The sequence below is a fragment of the Triplophysa dalaica genome, chromosome 20, assembly GCF_015846415.1.
Source record: "Triplophysa dalaica isolate WHDGS20190420 chromosome 20, ASM1584641v1, whole genome shotgun sequence".
Classification (NCBI taxonomy): Eukaryota; Metazoa; Chordata; class Actinopteri; order Cypriniformes; family Nemacheilidae; genus Triplophysa; species Triplophysa dalaica.
The window spans coordinates 591,688-612,663 of NC_079561.1; the positions used below are offsets into that span (position 1 = coordinate 591,688).

Below are 20,976 nucleotides of genomic sequence, written 5' to 3' on the forward strand. Positions count from 1 at the left end.
GATCACTTAAAAATGATAAAATAAGGTTTCAAACTTATACTGAGACAACACTCAAAATAAGTAAAATATACCCAAGAAAGAAAGAAACGCTATGAACCATCCAGACCAACTGAGACAAGAAATACACAAAGTGCCCATTTATTGGCATGTATGGAAAGCAGAATTAAACTGAATTGTCACTCGGGAGAAAAACAACAGAACTGCACACTGTACAAATATTCATTACACGCTTTTTACATTCATGATACAGCACGCAACAATGTGTCCTTTTAAATAACATCTGCAAAATTACACAGTTATTAAAGTACTGTATTAACACAATTGCGCTCAAGAAATCATGCTGATATTGTATTGCACACCAAGGTTTCGTCTGACATTACAAGAAAATCCATCCTAGTCCCATAATGTTCCCTTAAGGCCTCATGTTTATACACTTTGTGAGCTTCTTCCCTTCATGTTCACTTTCTCCATGGAATGCTGGAACTTTTATCTATCAAATGACTGTTAAGACTATTTATTTACTCTTGTAACATTTTTTTTTTTAAATACACCCATACCCAGAATCATCAATAAATAATATGTAACGTTAAACTTCAAGTAGCGTTTGTCAAGGTCCTTAATGGAAGTAAAAATGCCCACCCCTCGAAAAACTTGTCTAATAGTCCACAGTACATAATCCTGGATTAATTTATAATTATGAGTACACAGTTCCTGTCAAAGGTTCGAGTTTGTTCCTCAGATTAGAATTTTGAACAAATACACTGTAATTGCACCTACAGTACAATCCAAATTGTATATATTTAATGGAAGAGTGCTCTTTGATTACATGTTTAATAAAATTACGTAATCAGCAATGGAAATGAATCAAGTTTGTGTTTCCAATCGTCTGACAACTACTGTATGTGTCCTATACTTGCAGAAATTAAAATTGTACCTTTGTAATATGAGACACGTTTGAGTGTCCTGAATTGTAGTTGTAAAATTTTTGAGTAAAAAAATAAAACCAAACTGAAATCTTGCTGTATTGAACAAGCAGACACATAACATGCATACAGGGCATCTGCTTCAAGCTACAGTAGTGGCAGAGATAGCAGCTTGGATCAACTATTACACAAGTGTAACCTGGGCACACAAGAGCAGGATATGTGATGGATTCTAGGGCATAGACATGGCCAGAGCAGAGGCGTCAGTGCTGCGAGGGTCCTTCACACCTATGATCAGGTCATTGGTTCTCTTGGTTCCTTCTACCAGTGAGATGATGTCCACCTTCTCCACCTTATGGCCCAACTTTGTAAGAGACTCCACATCGGCCTGTAAAAATTTAGCTGGACAAATAAAAAGACTCAAGTTAAAAAGGAATTCTATTCCAAAACACACAAGCACATCCAGTGTCACATCATCATGAACAAAGTATATTGCTGGTTTTATCATCCATTGCGTCACATTTGGCACTTGATGTGAGAAAAAAAAAAAAATCACAGATGATTAAAATGCGAATGATTGTTGTGTTGTTTATTTAATATAACGGGATTCACAGTTACCCTGTTACCGATATTGGGTCATTATTTCCTAGCAATAGGAAAACAATCAAAATCTGTTAAATAAATAATAACAATGGGTTTCGAGGTTAAGACCACGCAAAATGGAAACGGTATAGGACATGGTTTATAAACTTATTTCTCTTGAATGAATTATAAACATACAGATGAATAACATGAAAAGAAAAGATTTAAGCGATTAATAGTGAGATAAAACACACTTTTTGTGCTTCGTATAATAAATCTGGCTTTAGTTTAATTTTTCCTAAACATTTCATTTTTGGTCATTAAAATAAGCTTCACATTTTTTATTTTTATACAGTACAGTGAACCAATTTTAGTAAACAGATTTTGTTAAATTTATTTGACTATATATGGTGCTATCATGCAAACGTCTGCGTATTATATCTTGGATGACAACATAGAGAGAGACACAAGAGAACGCTCATCGCAACAAACTGTATGTTCACCATGTCATGATGCGTTTGGACGTTATCAACTGCACTTATGTTATTTAAAACACATTTCAAACAAAAATTTGAAAAAGTGAAACAAAAGTGAAACGGACCAAGTCAACAGCAGAGCACTTACAGTCTACCAGGAGGGTGTTGGTCTGTATGAGAGGATGGAGCCTGCCGTAAGATAGACCGTCACTCATGTTTTTCCGCGATGATAGAACATTAACTAAAACCTGAAAGAAACACAGCCGCTCATTAAGTCACAGTGAAATGTTCACTTCTTAACAGCTCATCTGACACAAAGATGACACTTTACCTGAGTGATGCCGCTAAGGGCCCGGTCAGCATTAGAGGAACACAGGGTCATGTAAGTGCCACACGTGCCTATGGAGGGTCTCACTACAATGGGCATCAAGAAGGATGCGGGTCTCTTCCCTGGCTCAAGGATGTTAAGCTGATGATAAACGCAATAAACAATCACGGCCGGCAATTCAGGCATGACGTATTTAAACATCTGTTTATGTCATTTGTCAAGCACCAAGGCATACCGGATTAAAATCCACAGAGTCATGGGTTTTATTGGGCCAGGAGAAATCTAGCATCTGACTGTTAAGAAGAATCCCGGAGGGCGTCACAATGTAGCTTCCAAAAGGCCGGTTCAGTGAGCTGTATGTATGAAAATCATTCATATATTCAAACTAAATGATTTTAACATCCGGCTTTACTGATCCAGCTCTATGATGTGACCTACCTCATAACAGATACTATTAAATCATCTGTGCCCATAATCACCACCTGGCTCGCCACGGCACCATCCTGCAGCTTGTACGACGGCACGTAGTGTTCGGCAGTAGACGCACGTGAGTCGTTGATCTTTTGACGGAACAGGGAAGCCTGACTTTTACTGAGAAACCAACGGCACACTTAAGTTAGACAACGACATGTCACTGGAAATAAAAAATGACATAAGGAGGTGTCGTGATGATTTGGTCATTTTTAATATGAATTTTAATATGAAGAGTGCATCAATAAGCAAATCTGGAATGCTTCCAAGTTCAATTTAAGTGTTTCTGGAAAGGGTATGAATACTCATGCTACTTAAAGTTTCAGTTTTTTATTTGTTTTAAATTTGTCACAAATCTGTTTTTTGTTTTGTCACTATGGTTAACGGAGTGTAGATTCTTGTAGATCTATTTAAAGTAGTTTAAAACAGAGCAGCAACATATCAAAATGTGAAAAACATTAAGGGGGGTATGAATACTTTTGGACTGTATATGTGTATACATGCATTTACAGACAGTTCACCTAACCTGAGCATCTTTTCCACAACTTCTGAGACGGAAGCATTAAATATCGGGTCCCCAAGTCCACTAGCCTGGGACAAAGCAATCTTCAAAGACTACATGTCACAGGAAATCAAACATACAGAAATGAAGTAATAAAGCTGAACGTGGAGTAGTGCAACATATAACGTCATCCAACCAACAAAGCTGTACCTCAGCGATCCAGTGGTGAAGTCTGTTCCTCGGCGTCTGGTTTGTGATATTATATCCCTCCAGGATGTTTAGAGCGGAGAGCAGAGCGGCTCCTGCGTGGGGCGGAGGGATGGACAATACCCGGTGCCCTGTTAGCACAGACAAACCCTTCCATAAACCGACTGCCGCAAAATGTTTTCATTTTTATTCACCAAATATGTGCAAGAAAAGGCTGGATTTGGTGTTCCGGATGAAGGGCCTTATTTTTGAAAAATGGCACGAGCACGATTTACCTTGATAAAAACTTTGCAGCGGCTTCTGTAGGATGGTGCTGTAGTTTCTAAAGTCTTCCTCTGTCAGCTTGCCTCCTAGCGCCTGAACCTTTCACAGAAGCACAGCGGATGACAACAAACAAGGCCATCGCCAATGTTAGTTAATACTAGCAAACACAAAGTAAAGCTGCACATGAGGTTGATCACCAATTAAAATGTGAACGAGCGAGTGCCTGTTGTTGTTGTGAACAGGCTCAGACGTACCACAGAGATTATCTCCTGCGTCAGATTCCCACTGTAGAACTCTGAGATCCCATTGGCTGCTATCTTGTCCAAAACCTCAGCTAAATCCAGACGTCTCATGAAGAGGCCCGCGAGTGGACTCTGCCCGTTCGGCAGGAAGGCTTTCGACACATTTTGGCCTTTCAGTTTAGACAACGCATCAGCTGTGAAGAGATTTGAACCTCAGACTCAAAACGGAGTTGAACGGGAGCAACGGACAGTTAGCTTTAGCATGGGTGTGCCGCATTCTCACCCAGTTCGTGCGTAGCATTGAAACCATTCCTGGCAACATTCGCAGCCATGGTGACAAGCTCTTTCCACTGCATTCTAGTGTAAAATGAGATTACTCTGTTACATACAGACTGAAGTCAATGTGCATCACACCTTTAAGGATAAAAATCTAGCCATTGGTTTTGAGTTCATACAGGTCTGGAATGACTGGAGGGCAAGTTAATGATCAAAGTAGGCATGCGCAGATACACAAATTTATGTTCGATCAGTTATCGGCAAGATGGCGATGAGCGCTTCCGCCTACTTTAGGCTTTTACTCTTTATAAACCTACGGGAGACGTCACGGACACTACGTCCACATAAAAACAAAAGCAGGTCATCTACATTCATTTTAGTGACTGGGAAAACTCCAGCCCACGGGCTTAGAATAAACATACTGTAAAGTTATCAATCGTCCTCTGGTGTGGTGGAAATAAAGTTTAAGTTATCTTCATAATTATAATATAAACGGCCCTTTCCAACGTGTTCCGCCCTTTTTTGATTGACAGGATATAATCGGCCCTGATTATGTGCCGACTACCCGTTAGATCACGGTCAAATAGATGTACCTTCCATACAGCTGATGAGCCTGATGTAGTCCACTGAGCATCCCCGGAACGGCCACTAACAGACCTGACTGACAGACAAAAAACCAGCTCAATTACTGTCAATAAATGAATTTCTTGTAGTAAGTAAACAAAGACGACAGGAAAGCAGATATGAACAAACATTTACACTTTGATTAACATTTAACATCAACTCCTTGGTGATGGAAAGCGGTGCGGTCTCACGAAAGTCAATGACATTGCTTTCATTCTTACGGATGTCATGGACTAGCATCACACCACCACTGTGAAGCAAGTAAACAACAGTCACTTACGGTTATGAATTAAACAACTATAAAATACAATTCTCTACATTTTTCACATGTCTTGTAAAACTCTCATAGCTTTTGATCTTTTGTGAAAGTCAAGAGCTGGCACTCGTACCCGCCGATGCCCGAGGTGTGAGGATGAACTATGCCCAGGCAGAGAGAGGCGGCTATGGCTGCATCTACGCTTGATCCTCGCTTACCCAGCACGTCAAAGCCCAGAGACGTGCAGCGCGCCACATCCGTTACTACTGCGGCTTGAGTGTACACCTGGAAAAGTACGAGACAATCGTCAGACAGGAAAAACGTTCCACTTGAAGAAAATGTCCTTTTCAAATACTGTCAGCTGGTTCTTCATCTTATTCTTGTCCAATATAATTCGGTGAAATGAATGCCCAAAGGATTTTTTCTCAGTAAACGTTCACAATCACATCACTGTCTGTTGCCCAAAAGTCACGATGCATTTTTTATCATTATTTCGATCGGAAGATGAATATTTCATATTAACATGTAAGCGCAGTGTACTGACATTTTAAACAAATAGCGGACACCATTTGTTAAAGGGGGCTGCTAAACGCCGGAGTGGGAACATAATATTTCCAAACTTTTGTTTGCTTTCAAAGCACATCACAGGCCCTTTTAGAGTCGTGCAGCTTTTTAAAGGTCCCGGGAACCTTGCCAGGATTATCATCTTTAAAAGATAAAAATTACGCTACTTGGTCATTCCCAGACAGCCAATGTTTCACAAAGCAGATTGAGTGAGCCAAGATGTCCAGACCGGAAAATACTGTGTGAGAGCTCACTGCTACTGCATACAACGGTGTAAAATAAACCAAAAAATGACCTGCTTAACGATACCGCTTTTCCTAAATGTGATACCAAGCGCTGTTAATCATTTTTGGGTAGTAACCCACCGCACCTGTGGTTCCCCAAAGTAGATCTGCATTATGAGTGCCATGGTGACCCCAGTGGCGAAGGTCAAGCAGGAGATGATGATGACCGTGAGGCTATCTCGTGTACACGCGCAATCTTGTGCCAATGGGTCTCTGGTGGTCTCTCTCAGCGGAGAGATGTTATGGCTTGCCAAGTCCGAAGTAGAAGAGGGCAGTCGCTGCAGCCGAGCTGACTTCAGAAACAGATCAGGATCTACAAATAGCGACCAGACAGAATTTAGGCAACAACATCAAGCAGACACTTCTGATCTGGAATCACCACATTGGGTGTATATATATATATATAAAGCGCATGCACCTGTGTCCTGCTCGCTGAGGAAGTTATCATCATCTTTGCGTGATTTCAGGGTGTTGTCTGATGAGAGGGCATCATCTTCTGGCAGTCTAGGGAAGCTTGTGATGCTCATGTAGTCCACGGGCGAGTAAGCACCGCTCAGAGTGGCATCTTTCTCCACCACTGTCACACCGGCATCAGCCGCAGCTGGAGTGTACATCATCTTTACCTAAAAACACATTTCATTGCGTGACTGATGTGAAGCAACACGACTCTTGTCTCTCTTCTTCAGTGTTTAATGAGTCTGCGTTTAAAAACACGACGGATGACGGAGGGATGCTTGTTTATAGTTGACATCGCCATTGATGGACTATATTCTTGTCGATATTAACTTTTATAGTTTTGATTTAACACTCCATCATTCCGCGCTTGTGTGCGTGTAGATGAATATCTCTCTCCCCGTGACAACGTTACCTTACCGCAAAGATCAACACATCATCAACGCTTACGATTTCACACACGCGTTATTTATTTATTGAATATAAACAGTATGTTCAATGCGGCGTATCAAATGATGTCCTGCATGCATCAGTCATAAATGAACCAAGATCACATCTCTCTGGTCGCTATGTAAACACGACTTCCTGCGGCGCTGCGCAGGCCGGTCTGATTTTGTCATCCATGTATCGCGAGAGCGTTAGGAAAGCACGAGGTCCAGTTCGCTCTCGCGATACTTTAATTTCACACGCCGAAGTGAAGTCGAACGTCAGATACGGAGCAGAAGAGCCGAAAGATTAGATGACGTCATCGCTGCAGGTGCGACGCGTTATTTTATTGAAATACACGACGAAACAGCGGTCGTTTTAAACAGATGTATTCATCGTAAGTGTTTAATGTCTTTAAAACGCAAAGCTTGGGTCGACACAACAGATTCGACGCCGCGGCCAGATGCGGCCGGTTGACGCGTGTGTACGTAGACCACAAAGCCCGTTAAACGCAAGAACCGTCATGTGTCGAAGCGTTCTAAGAGTTTCCATTCTACTTACAATGTCAGTGATGTTCAGCAGCGCGGATAAATCAGTCCATAGATTGTGACTGTGCGTGTCGACGCTTACGCATGCGCTGCAGCTGAGAAGCGGATGTGAATCCTGCAGAACAGGTTCCTCCTCCTGGATAGACACTGAAGAGGCAGGTGTTTGTGTGCGTGCGTGCGCGTGCGCGTGCGTGATTGAGTGCGTGCCAAATGTACTCAGCATCACAGTGTGTGAATTACATGTGAATGCTCATAACTCGGTCAAATCGTGTTTTTCTTTAAATCTAATGTCCTGCACGTTTGTGTTTTTATTAGGTTTAGGTGTTGGGGTAGGGTTATGGGATATAACTTATTATAAGCCTGAAATAAAATCAATTGAAGTGTAAGGAATGTCCCGCATAAAACATGGAAAGCAGTGTGTGTGTGGGGACAATGTTCATAACAACCATGTAAATGCTGTACTATTCTAAATCATGTATGCTTAAGGATGACTTAAAAATGCATTTATTTTTTGTATTTAAGTTTTACTTACTATAATATTTTAGTAGTGCATCGTGTGTCGTTTTTCCATAAGGAGAGTTTTATTTATTTCACACAAATAACGAGTCGAGACTGCAGTTGCATCCTGAGTGTTTATTGTTATTGTCTGGTACCTGCATTTCTGAATGGATGCTGGAAACCCATCCTAGTATTTTGCATAGGTCTCTGATGTCCATCTCATGTGGATGTAACAGTTGTCACATCATGAAAACCAAGCAGAATAGTGCAGTAAAGGCACAATCACCAAAGATGTCATACACACCAAACATTTTTAATACTCTGCATTTTGTCATTAGGGTGAACATCTCTTCTTTTAACAATGTGAGGAAAAAATACAAGCATATTTATTTTTGTTGACCTTTCTTATTTTTATGTCTTAAATCATCCTCCTACCCACTCAAATCACAACAACTATATATCTTATGAGGCCTAACGGACATTTGACCTCAACAACTTAAATAATCACACACACACACACAAACAAACACAGAGTATACGGTGTCTAGCTGCGGTGTTGAACAGGACTGGTGGATCTCTAACAAAGATAGCAGTTTTGGGACATTGCGTTGTCTTGATGTTAATACCAATACAATGCGAACGGACGACAGCTTTCAAGTGGACAGTGTTAAGGACCCTTGTAAGGCTACAGGGCATTTGATTTACCTAGACATACCACTGACATTCTTACTATGCTCTCTGTAAAGATGTCATTTTAAATTAAACCAAAGAAATAAAAGTTAAGATGCTTCATAAAATATAGCTTTAGTCTACTACTACTTTTACAATATTTTACAGATAGTGGCAGGTGATAGGAAAGACAAGAGTGATTAAACAAAAGAAAATTGCATGAAAAATCAAGTCTTCGGTGCATGATCTAACAGACAGTGGGACTGACAACATGGCAAAAATTGGTTTGTGAAATAAATGTGTACTCAAGTATTTGGAGGAACAGACTTAAGGTAAAGCTACGCCATCCAAACAGACAGCTGATGTTTCAACTCAAACACTAAAGTTTAAATAGTTTCAACTATCCTTTTTTCTCTTGTAGGGTCGCACAACTCATGCATGTTGGCATCTCATTCACTGTTTTGGAAAAAACAGTCTCAAAAATGTACAAACAATTATATATATATATATATATATTCAGCACCATTGTTAGTCTATTCATGACTGAATACACAAATAAGAAAGGATTCCATGAAATGTGCCGACTATTGAGGAAGTGCACATTTTAGAATTTGACGTTTGTGTGAGAGGACGAGTGCTCGGACATCTTTTAATTTAGATCACAGAGATGGTCTGATGAAAAGCACAAACAAAGAAAATAACAACCCCAATCTAAATATGTGGAACTTTCTTTCTGTCTTTGTTCATAGGCACGATGTACTGAACATTGAAACTTTCCTGGAGATTGTATCTGCTAAACATATCTAAACAAAACTCTTGTCAATGGTCAAGCGTCAGATTCAGTCGCATGAAAATGAAAGCCTATTTTAAAACCATTTTGCATTATTTTTATGAGAATGAAGAACATTAAAGGGATAGTTAACACAAAGATGAAAATGCTGTCATCATTTAGTCACCCTCAGGTTGTTTCAGACTTGTATACATTTCTTTGTTCTGCTAAACTCAAAGAAAGATATTTGTAAGAATGGTGGCAAGTTCTGGGACATCATCCACTACCATAGTAGGAAAAAAATATTGTATTGTTTATGAAATGTTGAAAATTTTGAAGAATTGAGGAAAGCAGACAGTTCTGAAGCACCTTGGACGACCATTTCAATTTCTCCTACTATGGTTGTCGATGGCCGGGTTTCCATGCAAAGTTGCACATTTAGCTCATGCTCAACATTGGAATATCGCGTAAATTTTTTTTGCGAATAAGCACCGTTTCCATCCAACTTGTCAAGTGTCACTTCCTAATAAAGTGCCACTAAAAATATCAGTAGGAAAAGAAGAGAAGCCACTGAATATAAGGATTTTCACATATAATAATACTTGCACAAGCAGACGATTATAAAAATTCTTAAAATGCTGTTTCCATCACTCGTTTCTAATGCGAAACTTCAAAATGCAAATGTGATGGACACCGGCTTAATGATGTCACAGAACTGAAAATAGCTGACATTCTTCCAATTATCTGTTCATCAGAACAAAGTCGTTAATAAAGGTATGAAATTACACGAGGGTGAGAGAATTTTCATTCAGTGGTGAATCATTCATCACTTTAACTAAACTACTTTTTTGTCATTTGCATTTTTCTCAGTTGTGATCTCAATTATTCCTTGTGTAGTATACAATATAATAAAAGCATCTCCGTATAGTTCTGTAGGCTGATAATGTGAGCTGAAATGAAATTGCACACAGCCCTGACACCCGTGATCTTTTCCTTTTCGATTAGATGTTGACAGAAAACTATACTTCAGTTTTTAGCGTTTTGAGGAAATGCTCTGAAAGATAAATTAAATTAATCACAATTCACTAGCACGTCACGTGCATCAGAGACCCACACTCGGGTGTTCTGTACACCTGTGATGTTGTTTGTTGAGCTACCTAGAGTTTGTATGCTTCTCCGTTTTAGATATACTCCCTGCTTCTTCTGGGATCTTATTAAGGTGTTCTACAAGGACACTCGGGTGGTACAGGTGGCAAGCACACATATAGAAATTTTGCTTGGTGGTGGACTGTCAGAAAAGATATACATAAACTCACTCGTGCGCAACAAGGGCTAACAAATGTTATAAATCTTTAAGGAAATAAGAAGATGGCCGTTAAAGCAAAGATAGCATAAGGACTTTAAAGAGGGCAAGTGAGAAAGGAGAGGTTACATGGGGTGCCTGTGTGTAATAATGCCCTCAATGTAAACATTTGATGCCTCAGTGGCAACAGTTGCGCTGGCACGGTTGGTGTAGGAAGGAGTTGCGGGTGTGAGTTGCGCGCCGCTGGACCTGTTCACGCGTGCGGTTTTGGCGCTGCACGAGGTTGCGTCCCAGGTGGCGACGCTCAGTGCGGGCTTTGGCCCTCTGGACCCTGGACATCTGTGTGACTTTAGTCAGGGCACCGGCCTGCGCGGCTGCTCCTCTAGTCACCCGTGTGGGCATACTGCTCCTGGTAACAGCAGGAAGCGCTGATTCAGACATCCTGCTACACAAAAGAATGAAGTAAAAAGAACAGGAATTAAATTAGTCAACAAAAACCACCACCAAACGATTTTAGCAGCCAATACCTGACTTTTATGACAATAAAAACTAGCGGAGGGCACAATGTACATCCTTTAAAGCAATACCATGTCCGACATGGGCGCAGTATGATAACGTGGCAAAAAGGCCCTTTTCACATGACATCACGCATCTTCCGTTCTGCCGCGAAGCAGTATAGCGTTACTTCCGCTAGCGCCTCAAAATGGAGTTTACCATGTCCCTTGCACAGCTGCCACAAATACTGCTAGATGATACTGCAGATAAATTTTCGCTTGCGACAAAATCAAAGCTTCATAAAGGATACAAATCTTCGTTGAACAGTACTTGTTTGATTATGAAGGTAAGTGTTTTGTTTTCTTTTTGTGTTAGCGAAGGTTCTAGGATAAGAACTTGAATATGTGTTCTGTCAATTTTTGTCAATTCCAGTGCGATGGCGAAACGGAAGTTCTTCTTCTTCTCCTTGTTTGTTGCAAGATGGATGTTTTGATTCACTGCTTTGCGAAAAGGGCGAAGATAAGTTTCGTCATTGTGAAAAGAGCTTATTCGGTCTCTTGGAAGCTCTGAACATGGTCAAATACTATTGATCTAAAATATCTCCCAGCATTAAAGTGATACTTCACCAAAAAATGAAAAGTGTTTCATAATTTACTCACTTTCAAGTTGTTGCAAATGTGTTTACACTTATTTGTTCTGATGGACACAGACAAAGATATTTGGAAGAACAGATCTCAACACACATTGGCTCCCATAGTAGGAAAAATTATTAAATTATCTGTTGAACACAAAAGAAGATATTTTAATGAATGTAGGACGGCAAACACTTCTTGGCCACTTTTGACTACCATTGTATTTTTCCTTCTATGGGAGTCAATAGGTGTCGAGATCTTTTCATCTGAACAAAGATATTTATACACATTTGGAACAACTGGAAGGCGAGTAAATGATGACAGAATCTTCCTTTTTGGGTGAAGTTTCCCTTTAAACACGTTTGAATGTGAATTCAGTTTGCATAAATGGAAACGAGTCCACATGGGCAAACAAATGTGGCGGTGTTGAACATACGTAGAAATAGACCTGCGCCAGTGTTTTGAAAAAATGCAGAAATGGGTTAAAACACACAGCGGAACACTGACCTCACACTCCCGGCCAGGCTGATGGCACTCTCTTCCATCGCAGGAAGATGGCCAGGTGAGACATAGACAGACATGCTGGGGTGCTCGATGAGGAGGTCTTCCATGGGACTGGCCTCCGCCGTGGCTCCCTCTGCAGTAAAACAGGGGGGAGGGGTGACAAACCAGCTCTCATCCATGCTGCAGTCACTACAGGAGCAAGAGCCCCGCTTGCTTAACAACACATTCACTTCTACTGACTCAGGGTGCCAGAAGGAGGCGGGGCCAGGAGAGCAGACGGGACGGGAGGTGGCATGCGCTGCCTGTATCCTCCCTGCTCGGGTTCTGCGCTTTTTGCAGGTTGGAGGAGAGTGAGATGCGTGACTTTCTGCTACCGATGCTGCCTCCGGCCTGCTCTCGCCTGCAGTGATGTGGATATAGCGGGGCGTATTTCGGGAAAGTGAAAGGTTTGGTTGAAGCCATGCAAAAGGGGAATGGCGGCACGATGGGCACACATACAAGTAAAAAGGAATTCAATCAAATGTGGAGAAATGAGTGGGGGTACAGAAACAACAGGAAAAAACACAGAGAATAGGAATACTGTCATTAGTTTTGAATCAGTCTGTGTGTGTCCTTGTTTTGAAATCCCGTTGGGGAACATAAACCTTAGTGCAAAAAGCTTATAAACCGTACAGAACGATATTTCTTTAAAATCAAATGCAAAAAAGTTTTCTATGATGTTCAGGTTTAGGGGATAAAATATACAGTTTGTACTGTTTAAAATCATTACGCATGGACTGTCCCCACCGGGATAATAAACCAGACATGTGTAAGTCACTATGTTTCAAACCTACTGATTTGTCAGCCTTGACAGCTTCTTAAGTCATTGTCCTGTAGGTGCACTTCACAATAACGTGCTGGCGTAAAAGGCCGTTCCAAACATTAGGCCGAATAATTATTTTGCCTTTAAAGATGCCTCATTTTGGCCAGGTTTTAAGGCAGCATTGATTATAAGCAATCCCATAATGCATTAAACACTTAATCTCAAGATGGTGGACAAACAGAAAGACATTTATTATAGCTAGATTTTTTTGTTTCATTCATAATGAAAAATAAAATAGTCTGATGTAATTACACAGACGACCAGATATACTTGCATAACGCGAAAAACTTCTCTTCAATTATAGCGTCCTTCCAGTGTTTTGGTTACATTTTACAAAAGCAACATTTGTTTCTAAGTATGTGCAATCGCCTGGGATCGAACCCACGACTTTGGTGTTGTTAGCACTAGACTCCTACTATTGATCTACAGGAAAGCATGGTTAGTGTGGCACACTCAATGAGTCACCGTAGTTACACTGAATCATCTGTGCCCTTAAACTGAATGTGTTTTATTCACGTATCTGATAATACACCTGTTGTTTGCTTAAACAGCTCAATCCAGCTTTAAACCTGCTCAGCAAGACTGTCTACAAGAGGAAACGGACTGTTTAAGCATCGCTTTCTTCTTCTTTGGTTTCTCTCACGGTGAGAACGTTCTTGTGTTACAAGCTAAACTCTTGACACATTTCATGGAACAACAGTGTCAGTGCATGAAATCTATCTTGTGTGCTGTGCGCTTTACATGTGAAGAGCAGAGTTTATGTAACCTGCATCTAACCAGATACACTACACAACGCAGGCAAAGTGCACCAACAGTGAGAAAACATGTAAAATAGATAATTTCTAGTTAAGCCGGTAGGGGAACCTGCTGTGGCTGACTCTACCCTGTAGTGTGAAGTGTTAATAAAGGGTTTTCTATATTCCAATTGATAGACTTTTAGATGCTTTAAGAGCTTCATATGCTTTCTACAAGCAATTCAACGCGCTCGGTTATGTTAATAAATGTATGCCAGCTGCTTTGAATTCCTCCACGCGATAACTTGACCTTTCTTCAGTTACTCTGTCTGAATTTTGATTGGCTGGCCTGGTTCTGCACTGTCGTCACATCACGCGTATAATGACATCACATGGCGATAATGTCAAACAGGTTTAATATATCGCAGCGTCTCACTGCTAGAGAGGGATCTCAGATCACTTTGCCGGTCTTCTCATGCTCATTGCGCATCGCCGACCGCTTCGACCACATGATCCAAACGTTTTGTTGCAGACTTTGGAAATCTGTGTGCGACAGCAAAATCTGTGGTGTAAAGTGTCATAGTGTGAGCTTGCCATCCAAGACACACGTTGGGAAAGATGCTGCCTTAAAAAGTAGCTGCCTATGTCTAAGACAGTAGACAATGAGGCGTTTGGAACAGGACTAATGACTTTCAGATTCATTCATTAGTATGCATCAGTATGAGCTTCGCCTACAAACACGTTCTTGGTTGGCACCCATACAGTGTTTTTCATGGTTTGTTCAGGACACTCACCGGGCAGGTTGACTAGAAGCCATCCTTCTTCATCAGCCTCAGTCACACAGGGCTTTGGTCCCTTCAGCTCTGGAGTAGCTTCCTCCACGCTTCCTAAGAACAGACTGCTGAGCCGCTGGAACATGTTTTTTCCTGAGGAATAGCTGCCTTAAATGCTTATTTTAAAATGAGCTATTTTTAACTACAGTCAGTGTAAGAGATGTGACGGAGGGCAGTTGATCACAGCTGTCTTGGCCTTTTTTCGTAACAGAGTATCAGAAAAGGCGGCATAGAATTTAAGGTCTCTCTTGGTTCAGGTGTTTCCAAGATCTATAATAACAAAAAACAGAGCAAAGAAAAGAAATGGTTAACAGCATCATGATACAAGAAATTTCCACAACTGTGGAATGAGAAATCATTGGTTACAGTATGAAAGATAAAAAAACAATTCTAAAAGGCTAAACAATCTGATCGGAAAGGTTTCTGGCTTTACATATCATAGACACTTTTATTCAAATCCATAAAAACAGTAACATAAAAAACAGAAAGACTGAAAAGATCTGTCATACTACATTATTCTTATCTGTAGATGTATTTTGCGTTATTAACACATTTATACCAATTTTATTATATTTATAAATAATACATTTAGACAATTTTGTTGGGTAATTTCATTTTGAAAAATGTGAACTATCTGCCATTCTTTTTGGGTTTCATTCTTATGCAAGAACATTTTTTTGTTTATTACTGTTTTACTCATAAATCTATTTTTTCATATAGATTTATTTGTTTATCCGTTTTCTGCATTTTGTCCCAGTGTCAACCGGACACAGTTTTGTAGGCGGGGCCTCCACGGACCGCTAACATCAACGCGGAACCCTGCCTGCCGATGACATCATGGACGCAATTGACTCCGCCCTCTTCGACTAGCGGACGGAGTATGAAACAACAACAGAAAGGAAAGAGGGAATTTTTGACAGCACAACCGTAAACGCTGTTTATGACAGAGGGTTTTAATGGTACATTAAACGAATGAGAGTGGTTACTAATGTATTACATACATCGAAGGACAACGCGTTGATGATGAAATATTTCAGGCTAGGTCAGACAAAACCCCATATTCTAGGTGTAAATGTTTGCATATGTGGATAAACAGGAGGACATGTATGCAAACACGTAGACGTTTCGAGGATACGCATATAATGTGAAAAGCACATGCAAAGAGAAGAGATTGAGCCTAAGGGTCAAAGCAATGACAGCTCGGATCAAGGGTATTTACAGCGCGTTCACATAACATCACACGTCAAACGACATTAACGCAGAAACACCGACCGTCGGTAAGTTAACCGATCACGATGGTCTGATCGAAAGAACAATTTTGTCGTTTAAAAGGAAATGATGACGGTAACGGTACAGCGCTGAAAAGGAGCGAGAGGACAAGCGTTAGTCTACGGCTACTGTCTGTAATGACGAGAGCAAATAACGATGACGATAAGGCCGTCATAAGATGTAATAATCTTCCACAACAAACTGAAAAACACTCTCAAACACCTCCATTAATGGACAGCTGTTATTAGCGTTTGCATTGTCAATGACAAGTCTGATCTGAGGTTTCATCATATTCAGCTTCAAAAACAAAGCAGTCGGAAACACATCCAGATTCGGTCCTTACCTGCAAAATTATTCAAGTTGTAAACGCGATGACCACAAAATATACACGACGAGAAAAAATCTTAAAGCATATCTTTGCTTTAGGTGTTCTTTATATACGAGGTAGTAAATTCACAAAAAATATGAAAAGGTCTTTCTTCTCAGAAGAAATCTACGTGTTAAGTCTGATTCACACGACGTTAAGATCGAAATATCTGCAGCTTGTGGTGTTTTTTCGGCAGATATTGTTTGTGATGTTATTGCTTCGCCGCCCAGCTGATCCGCGGATCAGAATATAGAGCGGACAAAACAGCTGATTGTGATGTCACGGTGCTCGTAGCAACGGGCTGACCACGCCCACTCTGGCCTCTGGACCAATCGGCGCTTTACACAATATCCAGGGCTGTACGTGAAACGGTGGGGGTTGGTGTGAGGCAGATAATGTTATCGACGAGTCTCTGCGTCATTTTGAAAGACGGGAAAAATGTATTTAAATATGCAGCCTTTTGCGTACTTTCAGTCGAGTCACACGCACTACTTTACTATGTTTTGCATTGTGGCTAAGATCAAGAACTTCAAATGCAAAATAAAAGTGTATGGAAATACCGATTAATTATTCGATTTAGCAAATTGTATGAAAAACACATTTTGAGTCAACATGGCATGATTCGATGGTGTTATGATGATGTAATAAAAGAATTGCTCAGCGATAGAAGTTCAGATTTCTTTTATTATAGAATCTCATTGCTGTGTATGGAGCACATTAACTGTGCTGCTCATGTAGTAATAGGATCGGAGCTGTGCTTGTGTACTCAGCGCTGTTACGTGAGCTCTGTGTTTGTAAATATTGCTTGACCCTCCCTATCTTCACATTCCTCTCATGGCGGAGGAGGGAAATAGACTGCCACGTGTCAAAATCAACCAATCAAAAAGCATGCTCTTAATATTGACATGTCAGCAGCCAGTTACAGATCTTGATAGATGACTTTGGCATTTTCAACAAGCTTCTCTCTGTGTATTGTTTCAAAGGAGCTTTACAGAAAACATTCCAGTTAAAGAAAAGGATATAAAAATATCTATAAGCACATGGTGAGCAAACTAAAGGCGAAGTAAGAAAAACTCTGTCAGATTTTCATCCATGTAAAAAAGTCACATTTTGATAATGTAATAAAGTGCTCTATTTCACACACATATTTAGTTTTTCACATACTAAAATTATTCTTAAGTATGTCTAAAATAATCTTAAGAACATTTTAGCGTAATCAACTGTGCTATTCTGAGCTTGAATATGATGCTTGGATATGTTCATATTCTCTCTGTATTAAAAAGATGTATTTAGTCACCACTTGTAGTACACTTCACTGGTGTGAGGTGTGATAGACCAGTCTTAGACCCCTGAAGCGCAGGTTCAGCAGGTGCACAGTGATGTACGGGTCCACCTGAGTGTAATGCGGGTGAAAGGACACTATGTGCTGCTGTTTGAATGTTATCTTTAGCCACCTGTACACCACCCATGACGAAAATTAGACCTTTCACATTCATGACCATCAATGCAAGTCAATGATAAAGGAAATTCAAATCCGTTTGGTTTAAATCTGAAAGTGATAAATGCACTGTAGCTGTAGGTTCATACAGCTATGAGGATCTATTATATTCCCTGTCCTGGAGAACTGTGTGTGTGTTTGTGTGTGTTTTTGTGTGTGTATACACAAGGTTAGAGATAACAGAGTGATAGAAAGAAAGCTGTTTTAAGAACAAACACACAACAACTGATGAGCTCTCTCCTTGACTGTGTCATTGCTTTGATGTTGCCTCCATGGCCCACTTCACTTTTCTAGTATCCCCACTAAAAACACACACGTGTTGTCACAGTGAACACAGTCAACTTTGTGAAGTGCTTCCTATCTCAGAGAAGATGAGAAGCGGGGCAAAGCCTTGTTACATAGCAAACATTCAGTCTTAACACGGTGGAAACACACACAAACACAAATGCAAATGAGTGTGTGTTTGTGGGTGAGGTCAGTTCTCTCTTATTTTGTTCAAACACACCTGAGCAACATTCATGGATGATGACAATGTACTTTCAAATGTGCCCAGGCTTGTTGGTCCACTAAATGCATGTAATAATAGTCCTTGTCAAAGTATTATGTCTTATTGTCTACTTCCTACGTAAATACATGTAGAGACTTCATATTATCACAATAAGGAAACTTAATGTGTTGACATGTATAGTATATGTAGAAAGTTACATTTGATGCTTTCTGTGACATTTATTTCAGATTTTTGGGTGAATGATTGTTTCTTATAAGGCAGTCCTACACATTTTGTCTAGTGCTGATGTTGATTTTAGGAACCTGTGCCCATATTTATCAAGCTTCTCAAAGTGCCATTTGAGTCTTAAGTGTTGAGAATTCATGAAATGTACTCCTACTTCCAATCTTAAGTATAAAAGCCGATGGAACCGTATCGTTCCACATTATGCATAAATTCGGTACTCTCCTGCATAGGCGAGATTGCTTGTGGCACTTTTTTAAAGTATGAATTTGCGAAAGGCATTTATTAATGAAACAATATATAAACATATTTTTTCATAATCGAATTTGTACATTTAACAAACTTCTTTTTGCGCAAGTTAAAGGCACGAAGTCCGGACATGTCACTAATGCTGCGCGCACTCGAGAAATGGATCATCAGCACTGTTGCGCGTTCTCGCTACGCAGTACTGGATCGTCATCTTGTTATGATCTATCCAATGGACTTGCAATATTCTTGCCTGTTTTGCTTTATTGTTCTCAATGGTATGTGTGATTTTAAATGCAAGAAAAATGTATACCGAAAATAACATTGTATTATTTAAAGCAAAACTACTCGACTAAAGCAAATAAAAATAACTTTCAGCACCGGTTTAAAACGTGTAATTTGGAATGGTGGAATCGGTGATTGGTCCAAGCCAATTTCGTCATCCAAAATCCCGTTTGGGGCACAGTAAAGTGTCGTAAATAATCTCCAAAATCTCTTAAAACACTTAAGATTCAAGCTGTGTCCCAAATGACATACTATACACTATGCACTCAGCCATCTAGTATATGACTTTCAGAAGAGTAGGCATGCGTCCACATACCCCCACTAGCGGTCTTAGCCACTTGAGAGCGCGTGCATGGGACAGGAAGGACTTTTTGTTCGGGTCTCGCGAGATGTTGCGGAAAGATTTCCAGTGTAAGTTATAATAATACTTTTAAGGTTATATGTTTATTTATTATATGTTCGGCTAACATGTGTTTTTCTTTTGTTTTTTGATACAATACAAATAAAGTGCTATAAAAATAAATCTGACTTGACTATATAATTACATATAATTTAATAGTAAAATGTAATTACATATTTTATTGGTGAAAACTCCAGAATTACGTATTTTGTAAAACTGCTGTGTATGTGATAATTAGAAACCCAACAATAATTAACGTTACATGTTTGCACTTTCTAAGTGTTCCGTCTGGTTATAAATAGTACATGCTTACTTGGGCTCTTCACGCCCACTAGAACACTAGTCCCAAAACAGAAAATACGTCATGAACGTAGTTTAGTGGTCAAGTGCAAAGACCGCAAGTGGGGGTATTAGGACGCAGCCGTAGTATCGTCCCAAATGGAATACTAAACGGTTTTATACTAACCGGAAGTATATCGGTTTCCCAGACGAGCGCCAATGACATCAATCGCACCGCCTAAATGCGTGTGGATAAAAACCTACTTGTGCATTGTTCATTTAATGTAGTGTTAATGTGTTTTGTCCAGCATTACTTTAGTCATCATCCGGTTGAAGCGTGTTTCCCTCTGGAGGAGAGTTTCGCTCGAGCGGCGTCTGTTAGCCCCGCCTCCTTTCTGCTACGTAAGCGTAACTGCGACTGTTAAGTGCGTGAAGGGTCCTCAGTTTCACACTTCATATTTTCGCATCATCCGGGTACTGACAGTGCACTTCTTTTTCAGGATTTTCAATGTGAACGCACTACTCACACTATTTATACTACAAAATGGCATAGAATAGTGCACAAGTGTGCTTTAATCTGACACTTCAATTACGAGTGAGATGCTTTATAAATGACTTTTAGGCGCAGCTTTGAGTCACGACTTTTTGATTCTTAAGTCAATTCTTAGCAGTGTTCTTGTGAGTAATTCTTTGAAGCTTGATATATAGGGGCCCTGATCCCGGGTTCTTTGAGCGATGAGACACATTTCCTTCCCTCCTCCTCGTGTTGTTCTCCAGACATCTGTGTGATGTGTGTCTATATAGAACAAGCCGTCCCAGTGAAATGGCCTTGGCAGGAATCTGAAGAGAGAAGAGACCCTGCTCACTTGGGATCAAGCTTCAGCGGAAACACACTTTCACCAGGGAACAAACTGTTTTAACCTTGTGGCCGACCAGTGTGCTGTTAGTTCATGATTTAAGGTCAACAGAATGTAAATTCACACCATGGCTTTGCCGAGCTCCTGGATCCATTTAGGAAAGTACATATTCTTGTAAATAGGCCTACATGTTAGAACGATGTTTGACTATTATTCACCTGATAGAGACCAATTTCACAATTGGATAAAATGGATAAAATCTCTTTTAATTTCCAGTGTAAAAATTACATATACGTTTACACCCAGGTACAAGGACAGCG

The 20,976-nt window shown here is 40.2% G+C and overlaps 2 protein-coding genes across 4 annotated transcripts; both read right to left on the minus strand.

Moving 5' to 3' along the window:
- Positions 1 to 110: 110 nt before the first annotated feature.
- LOC130409192 (glutathione hydrolase 7) lies at positions 111 to 7,664 on the minus strand. The gene is made up of 16 exons (XM_056732964.1): positions 7,440 to 7,664; positions 6,418 to 6,622; positions 6,086 to 6,312; positions 5,285 to 5,436; positions 5,031 to 5,145; positions 4,865 to 4,932; positions 4,279 to 4,352; positions 4,008 to 4,189; positions 3,765 to 3,852; positions 3,493 to 3,620; positions 3,307 to 3,395; positions 2,748 to 2,900; positions 2,545 to 2,662; positions 2,313 to 2,450; positions 2,130 to 2,229; positions 111 to 1,325 (listed from the first exon to the last, which is right to left on the minus strand). The coding sequence occupies exons 1-16, from the start codon at positions 7,647 to 7,649 to the stop codon at positions 1,156 to 1,158; spliced, it is 2,217 nt and encodes a 738-aa protein (XP_056588942.1). The 5' UTR covers positions 7,650 to 7,664; the 3' UTR covers positions 111 to 1,155.
- Positions 7,665 to 8,039: 375 nt separating this feature from the next.
- LOC130409193 (tumor protein p53-inducible nuclear protein 2) lies at positions 8,040 to 16,938 on the minus strand. 3 transcript variants are annotated; one of them, XM_056732967.1, is made up of 4 exons: positions 16,338 to 16,938; positions 14,687 to 14,995; positions 12,300 to 12,696; positions 8,040 to 11,107 (listed from the first exon to the last, which is right to left on the minus strand). In XM_056732967.1, exons 2-4 carry the CDS (start codon positions 14,808 to 14,810, stop codon positions 10,843 to 10,845), a joined length of 786 nt encoding a protein of 261 aa, XP_056588945.1. In that variant the 5' UTR covers positions 14,811 to 14,995; positions 16,338 to 16,938; the 3' UTR covers positions 8,040 to 10,842. The 3 variants fall into 3 exon arrangements, with proteins under 3 accessions (XP_056588945.1, XP_056588943.1, XP_056588946.1); XM_056732965.1 differs by having other exon boundaries at positions 8,040 to 11,110; positions 16,338 to 16,935; XM_056732968.1 differs by having other exon boundaries at positions 8,040 to 11,110; positions 12,300 to 12,429; positions 16,338 to 16,930.
- Positions 16,939 to 20,976: the final 4,038 nt, after the last annotated feature.